General features: G+C 43.5%; 1 protein-coding gene across 1 annotated transcript; it reads left to right on the forward strand.

The window, feature by feature from the left end:
- The first annotated feature begins 1,658 nt into the window (after window positions 1-1,658).
- On the forward strand, window positions 1,659-3,468 carry LOC145012991 (uncharacterized). The gene is made up of 5 exons (XM_078971799.1): window positions 1,659-1,946; window positions 2,055-2,169; window positions 2,273-2,387; window positions 2,482-2,596; window positions 2,709-3,468. The coding sequence occupies exons 2-5, from the start codon at window positions 2,069-2,071 to the stop codon at window positions 3,389-3,391; spliced, it is 1,014 nt and encodes a 337-aa protein (XP_078827925.1). The 5' UTR covers window positions 1,659-1,946; window positions 2,055-2,068; the 3' UTR covers window positions 3,392-3,468.
- The last annotated feature ends 10,419 nt before the right edge of the window (window positions 3,469-13,887 follow it).

Consider the following 13,887-nt stretch of genomic DNA (forward strand, 5'->3'; position numbering starts at 1 on the left):
TAGTTAACAATTTCATTTATAAGATCGTTCCATCTTATTCAAATGTACTTTATCTTGGTCATCATGATGATACGAGTCCTCTTATTATTTCATATTCCATAATTTATTCATGTTAGTCAGTGGAGTTCCTATTGACACCAACCTGTATGATTTATAGTGTTTTATTATTTTCCTTTCGTTTTGCGTTTCCCAACCTGGATGACACATAACCATCCTAATTCCATTAACAATTCCAATGATACTTCACCTTATAAGTTATACCCAATTATATATTTTACATTAGCATAGAAAATTTCGATATATGCATTCATAAACCCTTTCATAAAGCACTTAAGACTTAATTGTCAATAATATTGGTACTAAGGTTGTCATCCCTTCGTGATTCTCTCATTGTTTAAGCCTAGGAGTGCAAGTCGCTACTTAATTTACTTAAAATGTGGCTATGCTTAACCCTCTCTTATTTTAAAATCGGTATTTTTTAAGCCCTTATTATTTAAAAATCTTGGCTTCACCCCTTACAAAAATCATCACTAAGTCATAGATAAATACAATACATATTCTGAATGTAATGCCTAAGCTCCCCTCCTATTCTTCTAATCATCAAAAGGTCTATATGTAGGAAAGTAAGTCCTTCCTTTTATCTCTTCATCATTAAGATAAAATACACGACATTATAAAAAATACGTAAGAGAAATTTGTCTTTGTCAGATACATATCTTTGGACAAGTAGAATTTCAAATCATTGTATCATTTTTTACTTTAAATCAAAATTCATAAACCTTCACTTTTGAAACTCATTTCATAAAAATTTACTTTTACACATGTTAGATTTCAAATCATTCATAAACATTTGTTAGTAGTCCAAGAAACCTATGCGGATGAAAGAGTACATATGAACCAGAACGAATACAAACAATTGATCAATGTTACATTTGATAACACCGTTAGATTGCTATGCCATATGCTTCCTCTAGATTTTTGGAATTCTCGAATTTGTACAAATAGATAAGTATTCAAGTCCTAGGAATATAATGTTAGGGTTTGAATTTCAATACGTATTTAGATACATATGGGCATCTATCTTTTATGTCAATGTTATTGATATACATATGCTTAAAAAAATAACCCTTTTAAGTACGAAACTAGAAGATGCTACAGTGTCGATAAATCTATTTCGTGAGCATAAGATCCACATTTTCCTCACAAAACACGCCTTTTTAGCTTGAATGTTGATATCATAGACACGATGACACTGTAAAAAGAAGAACACAAAAAAGACACTTATAAAAATGTTATAAAGTAAATTTACTTTTATTCTAAATAAAGATAAAGATAGATAAAATTTTAAATTAAAAATACACTAGTAATGTAGTTGTACCTACTAATTATATCCAGTTATACACAACAATAATGAAGGCATGTGGTTCCACCACCACGATACCTTATTCAAGCATGTCTAGCCCTTGTCTAGGGTAACGTAAGATTATAAGTATAAGTTTGAATATGACGGTTTTAACCTTGAAAAGAAAAGATATACCAGTTCATAGATACCACAAAACGAACGCTCCTCTTTAAAAAGTAAAATTGTTAACACCAACAATGTAGGACCAATGATTGTACCATAAAAATCAATGGAAAGACACTTGGGTTCGTACCAAATAGACGACATGTTTGTCGATCATTGCCCAAGAAAAAGACCCAACAAACGTCACTGTTTGATCAAAATGTAAAGATAAGATCTTGGGAAAAAAGATTCCTTCTTCCATTTCTATGTTAAATTGACAAACCAGAAGCAAAAGCTGTCCATGACAGTGTCATCCTTATGCTTGACAATTCTTAATCCACCTCCCCACTCCACATATACGATTTGGTTGGTAGTGAATTCGAAACTTCAATCGCTATCAATGGCGTCTTTGTGGCCCCCTTCAATTTCTATGCTTGTGAGGGTGGGGTTTCTTCTCGTTTCTCTGTTTTTCTTCTTTTCTCTCACTTTTTGTTAATTATTTAGGGCTGTATTTGCTTGTTTTTCCACTTGAAAAGCTTTCGATTTTTAGGTTGATTGTAGAAGATGCCAAGACCTGGGCCAAGACCATATGAATGCGTGAGGAGATCTTGGCACAGTGATCGTCATCAATCCATTAGAGGTTCAATCATTCAGCAGATTTTTAGGTAGATTGAGTCTCGATTATTTGATTATTTGATTATTTGACTATTTGATTGTTTGGTCTTTGTTTGAGATGTTACTAATAATGCACACCATGTGTTTGATCAGGGTCGTACATGAAAATCACAGTACTTCTACCAAGAAGAACAGAGAATGGCAACAGAAATTGCCTCTTGTTGTTTTAAAATCAGAGGAAATCATGTACTCAAAAGCTAATTCAGAGGTAAAATCCATACATCTCTTCTATTATTATCCATCATCATCAATCATTTGTTTGATGTTTGATTCTGATTCAAAACTGTTAACAAATCAATTAGGCTGAATACATAGACCCTGATACACTATGGGACCGAGTAAATGACGCCATTAACATCATAATCAGGAAAGATGAAAGCATCGAAACCGGTGAATTCTTGCCCCCTTGCGTCGAAGGTACACATATTTCTCCTTAATTTTCGATCAAATTCATCTCCTTTTTCATGGGTTTTTAATTTAAGACAAAAAAAGATGATTTTTAATCATGTTCTTGATTGATGGTGTTCAGCGGCACTTAATCTGGGATGTGTTCCTGAAAGAACATCAAGAAGCCAAAGAAACAGTAACACCCGAAGCTATTTAAGCCCGAGAAACCAAGATCCTGATGCTAAATTGCCCAAAACTATCGACACTCGAAATCAAACTCATATTTCCACTTCTGGTCCCTCGTTTTATCCGCCATTAATGGAAAATCAAGCTTCTGTAGCTTCATCTTCGGTGTACCCATTATACTATGGCGTCCATTTTCAACCTCGAAATCCGATAACGGGATTTCAGACGACCCATGAAGATTCAAATCGGATAATCGTCGGAAAACCCGTTTTCCAAACAGTTCACGAGCGTTTGCCGCTTCCGTTTACGAATTTGTCTGGGTTTAATCTAAATAAAACCGCTGGTGAAGAACAACCACCACCATCGTCTCCGGTTGAATGTGATTTATCGCTAAGATTGGGTCTTGTTTCCAGTAGCTACGGATGCGGAAAAGGTTTGACTTTGGTCAATGACGTTGACTCGGGTCAGAAGAAGGAGTTCTCTTTCTTCCCGTTGAATTCAGAGGGTGAACATGTTGAGAACTTGGCGACGGATGTTAGGAAGCGGAAGGCGGCTGTGGTTAATAACGGTGGTGGAGACGGTGGTAGGCGTTGGTGGCAATTAGAGCCTGATTTCAACCAGAAAAGAAGAGGTCTGTAGATAACTTTTTGTTTTTATTTTATTTACTTTTGCCAATTTTGAGAAAAAATATTAGTAGAAATCTTGATTATGCATGAGTACTTGTGTTTTAAAGTGTTAAAAAAGAGTCCTAAAATTGCCTTTACTTTTACGAGTCTATTACAAGTCAAAGTAGCGCATTCATATCATAGATGTGTAAAGGTTGTGCCTTGAATTAAAAAGTGGTTCCATGATTTGTCCCAATATTTCGGTTCGGGTTCAAATGTATCAAATTCCAGGCTCTAACAACTAAGAGTGAGCAAAATACTTGTTGGAATCGTCACTGACTGGGAACCAAGTATGTAATTCGGTTCGGTTTTTTGTTCCTTGATATCCATAAATTCGATTTTCGATTTTTTTGTTCTGGTTCTAGACTCCAACAATTAGGAGAGCAAAATACTTGTTGGAACTGAACCTGAATCATAATTAGAATAAGAATCGAATAGGGACCGAATATATAATTTGTAACACCCATAGTTTAATACCAAAAATATACCCAACTTTTTCCTTTTTATAAAATATTATACAATAGTTATATAATACATTTTAAACATCAAGTCTTCAAAAGTTAATAAACATACAAATGAAAGTGCAGAGATCGTATTGGGTTGTTACAAATATTACATAAAAGTTAATAAACATACAAAAGAAAGTCCAACCATCGTATTGGGTTACAAATACTACACTGTATGTTTACTGATATACAAAAGTGACTCTTGTCATTTCCTTTATTTCCAAAAGACCTTGACTACTAACTACTTTAGTTCCTAAAAACACATTAATAACACATACAATAGTAATGAATAAAACCATTTTCGTAAAACTTTGATCACATTATAAAAATCGTTGTATAACAAAATGTAACTTATCATGTTTCTCAAAACATTCCATGCACATCTCAAAGAGTAGTAATTCACCACCAAGTCTACTGTTAATACCGTTTCATTGGTATTATTGTCACAAAACTACCAATTTCATTTCATTCTCATTCGATGGTTTTTCAGTCACAAAGACTAACACAACATATTCGGGGTATGACAATCACTAAGAGGTCGTTTGCTAGTTGCTAATTGGGTTAAAGCTGATTGGGTTAAAAACTGAATTGGTTAGAAGTTCTGACTAAGTTTACTTCTAACTGAATCTTATTTTTGATTTTGCATTTGATTGACTATGCAAAATGACTATATTACCCTCAAACAATATTTTTATAATAACTCCTTTTGTGATTTACCATTTAATTAATAACATTATATTTTTTTATAAACAAATTCAACCTAGTAAAAAATAAATAAATTAAAGATTTACACCTTTTGTTTGGATTATTGGCTTGATATACACATACTATGAGTAAAAGGATGAATTGATGATCTCATCGCCAATATCATGATATTTCTCTATCTCCAACCATTTAAACTTGCAACAAAGAATCAACCAAAATCTTTTTCTTGATCAGCCACACTCATCATCTTCCTCTTCCTCTTGACACCATTGCCGCCTTCTTTCCCTGTTCTGTACTGAACACTACACATTTGTAATTACTTTTATCAAGCAATGACAACTTACATGAGTTTAAAATATCTCTAACACAAATTCAAGCTTTACACTTTACAATTGACCATTATTACTCAATAACTAAATTCGAGAAAACCAATTAATACTGTGCATGAAGTTAATTTTTATCCTAATCTAACCATTAAACAGGTAAACACATTCCATGCGATCTCTATTACAACTTGCTATACCTTTTCTTGTTTTTTCAGTTCAAAAAGCTATAGTGGTATTCATTTGAAACGACCCAAAAACACGACCCAAAAATTTTCGTTTTTCCATATAATCAAAACCATAATATAAGTATCATAACATAAAACATACGCGATGTATCCCCAAAACATAATAAAATATTGTGCGGAAAACTGTATCATACTACATCAATCCAAAACATCAAGAGACATCCCCAGGATAAAAGCTATGCTGTGGTGTGTGCGATGCTGTCACCCCGAGCTCTTCCCTTTGCTTGCGGAAGTACCTGAAACCAAACTGAAACTGTAAGCACGAAGCTTAGTGAGCTCCCCCAAACTACCACATACCATACAATAACATATAAACACATATTGGGCCTTGCCCACTGCATCGGGCCGAAGCCCGGAAACTGCATCGGACCGAAGTCCGGAACTGATTGGGACCTTGTCCCCTGCATCGGACCGAAGTCCGGAACTGACTGACTGAACATGGCATAGCATAACACATCAACTAGCATAACACATATACGACATGCTACATCGGGCCGTGGCCCGGAACACATAATACTTAACACATGAAACATAGCACACAAACCCTGTTCGAGCCACGAAGGCATCGAACATACTAACTACTGCATTGGACCTAAATCCGGAAACTACTGCTAACTGAACGGGCCGACATTGTGGCCTTAGACCCATTCCTACTGGAAGGAAACTCACCTCGTAAGCTGGCTGCTGAGTGTGTGGCTCGGAAAGCTAACGGCGGCTGCTCCTGAATCTCCTCGGCTACAAATCCATAAACACACTCAATCAAATACTAAACACTGCGCTTGGGGTAAAATGACTCTTTTACCCTCGGTCAAAGTCAATTATCTTTTGGGCTGACTCGCCGAGTTGGGCCACCCAACTCGCCGAGTCCCACTCTCACTTTTCACTCTTACTCACTGCTACTCGTCGAGTCTAGGATCGACTCGACGAGTACCCTCTTGATCCAAGAACTCAGACAATCTTCATCCGACTCGCCGAGCCGGATGAACAAACTCGACGAGTTGTTCTTGATCCTTAAGAAGATTGCCTTGGACTCGCCGAGTTGATGAACAACTCGCCGAGTTGATGAACAACTCGCCGAGTCCCTCCATCACTGAGTTTACCCTTAACTCGCTGAGTCCACTCCCTAACTCACCTCGTCCACTCGACACTGATAAAAACTGAAGAACTCGGGACTCGCGACCCAACTCGTCGAGTCGTTCTTCCGACTCGCCGAGTTGCCGCCATGCAACTGATTTTTACTTGATTTTGTTTGAATCCAACACATACAATTGATAGATCTGGGTCCAATAAGCTGATTTACCACGTAAAGTTTCCAACTTTACGTGTACAACCTCATGAATAAGGGAAATAAGGCTAAAAGATGCACAAAATGGGTAGATCTATGGTTATCATGCAATATAACTCCAAAAAGACAGTAGATCTGGGCTCTACAACACCCCAACATTCAGATCCATAGCTATTTCGACTTAATAAGGCGTTCATGAAAGTGTAAGGCTTGGAACAAGCATCAACTAGCTCTTAGGAGAGCTCTAATGGAAGTTTAAAGCACATAACAAGATGGAACTCCGAAAATACCTCAATTAACTCTGATTTGGCCTTGGATCTTTGCACTACAACACTTCTCCTTGCTTCTTCCTTCTTCTCCTTCTTCACACCTTCACAAAATGGCACCAAAACACATATAAGCTCTTCAAGGGAGGTTTAGGGTTCTAACACTGCGTTCTCAGGGTGAGGGAGGCGAGGATGGGGGCTATAAGGTGGTATAAATAGTGGGCAACCCGGGGATTTTAGGGTTTCACCCAGGCAGATGGACTCGCCGAGTCAGGGATATGGACTCGCCGAGTCCCCGGCTCACGCGTGCCCTCAGGCGCGACCCTACTCGGCGAGTCAGGCTAGAACTCGCCGAGTCCCTCTTGAAAAACTCACTATAATTACCAATAAATCAACATACTGGGAACGGGTCGTTACAATTCTCCCCCACTTGTCTCAGACTTCGTCCTCGAAGTCTGCTACGGCTGGATCTGCAAATAACTCCGGGTAGTGCGCTCTCATTTCCTCTTCAGCCTCCCACGTCCATTCAGACCCCTTCCGATGCTGCCACTGCACCTTTACTAGCTGAATTACCTTGTTCCTCAAGGTCTCGGTCTTCCGTTCCAGAATCGCGACCGGCTTCTCGATATAATTTAGGCCGCTATCAACCTGAATGTCCTCTAAGGGAACGACTGCTGTCTCATCCACCAAACACTTCCTGAACTGCGACACGTGGAAGGTGTTGTGTATCTGACTAAGCTCCTCAGGGAGATCTAACCGATAAGCAACCCGACCCACCCGGGCCAAAACCCTGAAAGGACCAATAAATCTGGGGCCCAATTTGCCCCTCTTCCGGAACCTGATGACACCTTTCCAAGGTGAGACTTTCAGAAGAACCATATCTCCCACCTGGAACTCCAAGTCCGAACGCCTCCTGTCGGCGTAGCTCTTCTGCCGACTCTGCGCAGTCTGCAGCCTACTACAGACCTGCTGGATCAATTCCGTCGTCTTGAGCACCACTTCGGTGCTCCCTATAACTCGCTAACCGACCTCGCCCCAACAAATCGGGGTCCTGCACTTCCTGCCATATAACATCTCAAAAGGAGGTCGATCAATACTCGCATGATAACTGTTGTTATACGAGAATTCCGCTAACGGAAGATACGTATCCCAACTGCCCCCAAAATCTAGAACACATGCCCTAAGCATGTCCTCAAGAGTCTGAATCGTCCTCTTGCTCTGCCCGTCAGTCTGAGGATGAAAAGCGGTGCTGAAATGGAGACGAGTACCCATCTCGTCGTGGAATCGCTTCCAGAATCTGGACGTGAAACAAACATCTCGGTCCGACACCACCGATACCGGCACTCCATGACGTGCCACAATCTCTCGCACATAGATATCGGCTAACTTTTCCACCGATATACTCTCCTGAATCGGAATAAAATGGGCACTCTTCGTCAATCGATCCACTACTACCCATATCGAGTCCACCCCGCGTGCGGTCCTGGGGAGTTTGGTGACAAAATCCATGGTGATATCCTCCCATTTCCACACGGGAATGTCTAACGGCTGCATCTTGCCGTGAGGTCTCTGGTGCTCCGCCTTGACCTTCCGGCAGGTCAAACATCTCTCCACATACCAAGCGACATCTCGCTTCATGCAGGGCCACCAATAATCAAGTCGAAGATCTCGATACATCTTCGTCGCTCCAGTGTGGATAGAAAATCGAGACTTATGAGCCTCGTCCATCAATACTTGCCGTACCCCACCCCAGTACGGTACCCACACCCTACCATGAAGCGTCAACAAACCCCGAATGTCGTAATCAAACGAAGCTACTCGACCCACTATCCTCTCGCACTTCTGCCTCTCCTCCTTGAGGCCCTCCATCTGAGCCTCCTTGATCCGCTCCAACAACGGAGTGATCACTGTCATCCTCATACACAGATCTTTGATAGGGGCCGTCGACACCTTGCGGCTCAGGGCGTCGGCCACCACATTGGCCTTCCCTGGATGATAAAGGATCTCATAGTCATAGTCCTTCAGCACGTCTAACCATCTCCTCTGTCTCATGTTCAAACTTGGCTGATCCATAAGATATCGCAAACTCTTGTGATCCGTGTAAATAGTACAGCGGACCCCATAAAGGTAATGTCTCCAAATCTTGAGGGCAAACACAACTGCCCTCAGCTCCAAATCGTGGGTAGGATAATTAGCCTCGTGAGGCTTCAACTGTCTCGAGGCATAAGCTACTACATGGCCTCGCTGCATCAATACTACTCCCATACCTGTGATCGATGCATCACAATAGACTACGAAATCCTCTACTCCTTCTGGCAAGGTAAGGATCGGAGCCTCGCACAATCTCTGCCTGAGAGTCTCGAACGCCGCCTGCTGCTCAGGCCCCCAACGAAAAACCACCGACTTCTTGGTTAGCCGGGTGAGCGGCACTGCTATCTTGGAGAAGTCATGAATAAATCTCCGATAATACCCTGCCAGCCCCAGGAAGCTCCGAATCTCAGATGGAGACCTCGGGACCTCCCACTGCATCACGGCCTCAATCTTGGCCGGATCTACCAAAATACCTTTCTGGTTGACGAGATGACCAAGAAACTGCACCTCGCGCAACCAGAACTCACACTTGGAGAACTTTGCGAAAAGTCTCTCCCTCCTCAAAGTCTCCAACACCTCCCGCAGGTGCTCCTCGTGCTGCCCCTGTGTCTTGGAATACACCAAGATGTCATCTATAAACACAATCACCGACCGATCCAGCATCGGTCTGCACACGCGGTTCATGAGATCCATGAACGCGGCTGGGGCATTGGTGAGCCCAAATGGCATCACCACGAACTCATAATGACCATACCGGGTCCTGAAAGCAGTCTTCTGTACATCCTCATCTCTAACCCTCATCTGATGATAACCGGAGCGTAGATCGATCTTGGAGAACCAAGACGCTCCCTGAAGCTAATCAAACAAGTCATCTATCCTCGGAAGTGGGTAACGGTTCTTCACCGTTACTTTGTTCAACTCCCGATAATCAATGCACATACGATGCGACCCATCCTTCTTCCTCACAAATAAGATCGGCGCTCCCCAAGGCGAACTGCTCGGCCGAATGAAACCCTTGTCTAACAGCTCCTGAAGCTGTGTAGACAACTCCTGCATCTCAGGGGGAGCAAGTCGATACGGTGCTTTGGCTATCGGAGCCGCACCAGGAACTAGGTCGATCCTGAACTCAACCTGCCTCTCTGGAGGTATCCCCGGCAAATCCTCGGGAAACACATCCGGGTAGTCACGAACAATAGGAACATCATCAATCGTCGTCTTGCCCTTCTCCCGGGCATCCAAGACGTAAGCTACAAAACCGGCGCAACCCTGCTGAACATAGCGCCTCGCCCTTGCGGCGGAACAAAAGATCGGTCCTCACTGGGGCCTCTTGCCCTGAATCACTATCTCTCCCCCACTGGGAGTGCGAACCCTCACTAGCTGAAGCTCACAATCAATCACCGCCCCATTGGGGCTCAGCCAATCCATGCCCACAATAACTTTATTCCCACGCAGGGGAATAGGAACCAGGTCCACTGAAAACTGCTCATCAAATATCTGAAGGGAACATCCTCTATGTACTCTGCCGACCCTCACGGTCCTATCATCTGCTATCTCAACCTCTAATGGACAATCCAGCTCCCCTGGAGCTCTGCTAAATCTCTTGCTAAGTGCAAGCGATACAAATGATCGGGTAGCCCCCGAATCGAACAATACCAAAGCAGGGATGCCGTTCACCGAGAACGACCCTAAATAAAACATATCATCAAGTAATATTCAAATGATATTATAACAATTAAGAGATGGAGGAAAGATACATACCCGTCACCACATCAGGAGTCGCTCGCGCCTCCTCTGCTGTCATCTGAAATGCCCTGCTCTTCGCCACTGGCGCATCAGATCGGCCCTGCCGGCCATCCGTAATCCTCAAGGTGGCAGGGGCAGGTGCAACCACCTTCCCTGCTGCAGCTAAACTGGGACACTGGGACCTTTTATGTCCCCTCTGATTGCACTGAAAGCAAATCAGATCTGATGCTGTAACCGTAGTAGCAGGGGCCGTACAATCCATACTCAAATGCCTAGTCCGACCGCACTTGTAGCAGCCGGAACTCCCTGCCTTGCACGCCCCCTCGTGCAATCTCCCACACTTGCCACACCGACCGTGGCTCTGCTGACCCCTAGACCTGTGATCTGAAACCTTGGGCTTTTTGCCCACACTGCCTGAACCCGAAAACGCCTCCGGTTTCCTCTTCTTCTCCATCTCGAGATCAATCTCCCTCTCTCTAGCTCTGGCAATCATGTCGTCCAGCGTTTTACAACTGGACCGGCTCACAAACATGCGAATGTCACTCCGCAGCATCTCATGATAACGGGCCTTCTTCATCTCCTCATCGGCTGCATACTGAGGAACAAGAAGAGCCCTCTCCCTGAACTTGGCGGTGATCTCTGCCACTGTCTCTGTAGTCTGGGTAAGGTCCTGAAACTCCCTAGCTAACTGCTGCACCTCAATGACTGGTGCAAACTCCGCCCTCAACCTGGTAAAGAAATCAGCCCAGGTCATGGCATCCAATGCCGCATCATCCCCGATGGCATGTCCGACCTCCTCCCACCAATCCCGTGCCCTGTCCTTCAGAAGACAGGACGCCAATCTGAACTTGTCCCCCTCGGGACACCTGCTAGTGCGGAAAGCGTTGGCCACATCCGCCAACCATCTGGTACTCGCTATGGGGTCCCGCGCCCCATGATAGTCTGGAGCCCCGCATGCCCTGAACTCCCTGAACGTAAGTGTGCGCGAGCCCATCACGGCCGCCATCTCAGCACGGAAAGTACTCAATCTCTCATCCATCAGCTCTTAAATACCCTCCTTGATCGAACCGAAGATCACAGGAGTCTGCTCCAGTATGATGCGGGTAACCTCAGAAGAAAGGAACTCTCTAGTCTGCTCATCCATCTGCCCGACCTCCGGGCCTGATCCCGATCCTGATCCCCCTCCGGCATCTGAGCTGCTGACTGCTGGTCTCGGACGCAAAACTACCATTCTGAAACATATCATAACCACATCAGAACACTGAAATATCTCAAGGGATCATGATACTACTACTAGCTTCCTGGTCTTGTCTTGGCCTTCCTTGATTCGAGTACGGATCCTCTGCTTTCAGTAGTATGGGCCCCTACTACCTTCCACATCTATCCGTACTTTCCTCAAGAACTGCCTTGACTCCACCAAGTCACTTCTACCGCTGCTATTCTCTGCTACTCTCATCCTAGGCTTGCCCTAGAGAAACCTCAAGCTCAACACGACTGGTCCTCAGCTGCTGTAGGTCTCCTCATAATGCCAGCTAGCCACCACCTAAACACCATCACATGTGATGAGGATCAGATAATCCTTCAAGTAAAAGATCCGTCCCTACAACGGTTGGACTCAAACAAGAGCTGCGCAATAGGGCCAGTTCCAGCACTCTGGGATTATTCAAACCTGATTACATGTGGTGTGACGTGTTGACCTAATGGCTAACTCCTAGTACTCAGAACCCCACCAAGCACGAAGCAAGCAGCATTCGAACAAGGGAAATAGACTCAGGCAAAACTATTCTTATAACAAGAAACTGCACTAGCATAGGATGCTAAGCTCATACTATCAGGCATAACCTAAACAGGCTATCCTACTGCTGTCTACTCAATTCTAGCATGCAATACTCATAAAGCTGTAACACATAAGCAGACACATAAGGCATTCTCCTAGATCCTTAGCCCTATACTAGCATGCTGTTCTACTGAAACTGAAACTGAACAAATAACTTGTATGGGTAATTTGGGAGTACTTACTTGAGCTCGGCTGACCGCATGCACACACCTCTATCTTGTTAAAAACAATTCTTTCTTTCCAAGTGCTTTCAAAATTCTTTTTGTAAAACATTTTTATTTCACTAAAATCTTTTATTTCCCTTAGTTTGAGTTCATATACACCCGGAAGTGTATCCGAATCCCTCAAACCAGGGCTCTGATACCAACATGAAACGACCCAAAAATTTTCGTTTTTCCATATAATCAAAACCATAATATAAGTATCATAACATAAAACATACGCGATGTATCCCCAAAACATAATAAAATATTGTGCGGAAAACTGTATCATACTACATCAATCCAAAACATCAAGAAACATCCCCAGGATAAAAGCTATGCTGTGGTGTGTGCGATGCTGTCACCCCGAGCTCTTCCCTTTGCTTGCGGAAGTACCTGAAACCAAACTGAAACTGTAAGCACGAAGCTTAGTGAGCTCCCCCAAACTACCACATACCATACAATAACATATAAACACATATTGGGCCTTGCCCACTGCATCGGGCCGAAGCCCGGAAACTGCATCGGACCGAAGTCCGGAACTGATTGGGATCTTGTCCCCTGCATTGGACCGAAGTCCGGAACTAACTGCATCGGACCGAAGTCCGGAACTGAATGCATCGGACCGAAGTCCGGAACTGACTGGGACCTTGTCCCCTGCATCGGACCGAAGTCCGGAACTAACTGCATCGGACCGAAGTCCGAAACTGACTGGGACCTTGTCCCCTGCATCGGACCGAAGTCCGGAACTAACTGCATCGGACCGAAGTCCGGAACTGATTGGGACCTTGTCCCCTGCATCGGACCGAAGTCCGGAACTAACTGCATCGGACCGAAGTCCGGAACTGACTGACTGAACATGACATAGCATAACACATCAACTAGCATAACACATATACGGCATGCTACATCGGGCCGTGGCCCGGAACACATAATACTTAACACATGAAACATAGCACACAAACCCTGTTCGATCCACGAAGGCATCGAACATACTAACTACTGCATCGGACCTAAATCCGGAAACTACTGCTAACTGAACGGGCCGACATTGTGGCCTTAGACCCGTTCCTACTGGAAGGAAACTCACCTCGTAAGCTGGGTACTGAGTGTGTGGCTCAGAAATCTAACGGCGGCTGCTCCTGAATCTCCTCGGCTACAAATCCATAAACACACTCAATCAAATACTAAACACTGCGCTTGGGGTAAAATGACTCTTTTACCCTCGGTCAAAGTCAATTATCTTTTGGGCTGACTCGCCGAGTT

The sequence above is a fragment of the Lactuca saligna genome, chromosome 8 (assembly GCF_052625555.1).
Source record: "Lactuca saligna cultivar CGN05327 chromosome 8, ASM5262555v1, whole genome shotgun sequence".
In the NCBI taxonomy this organism is placed as follows: Eukaryota; Viridiplantae; Streptophyta; class Magnoliopsida; order Asterales; family Asteraceae; genus Lactuca; species Lactuca saligna.

Excerpts from the sequence above, each read along its gene's own strand:
- LOC145012991 (XM_078971799.1), top strand. The coding sequence starts at position 2,069 with ATGCCAAGACCTGGGCCAAGACCATATGAATGCGTGAGGAGATCTTGG. Across the intron at positions 2,170-2,272 it reads ATCATTCAGCAGATTTTTAG|GGTCGTACATGAAAATCACA; the intron begins GTAGATTGAGTC and ends GTGTTTGATCAG. Across the intron at positions 2,388-2,481 it reads ACTCAAAAGCTAATTCAGAG|GCTGAATACATAGACCCTGA; the intron begins GTAAAATCCATA and ends CAAATCAATTAG.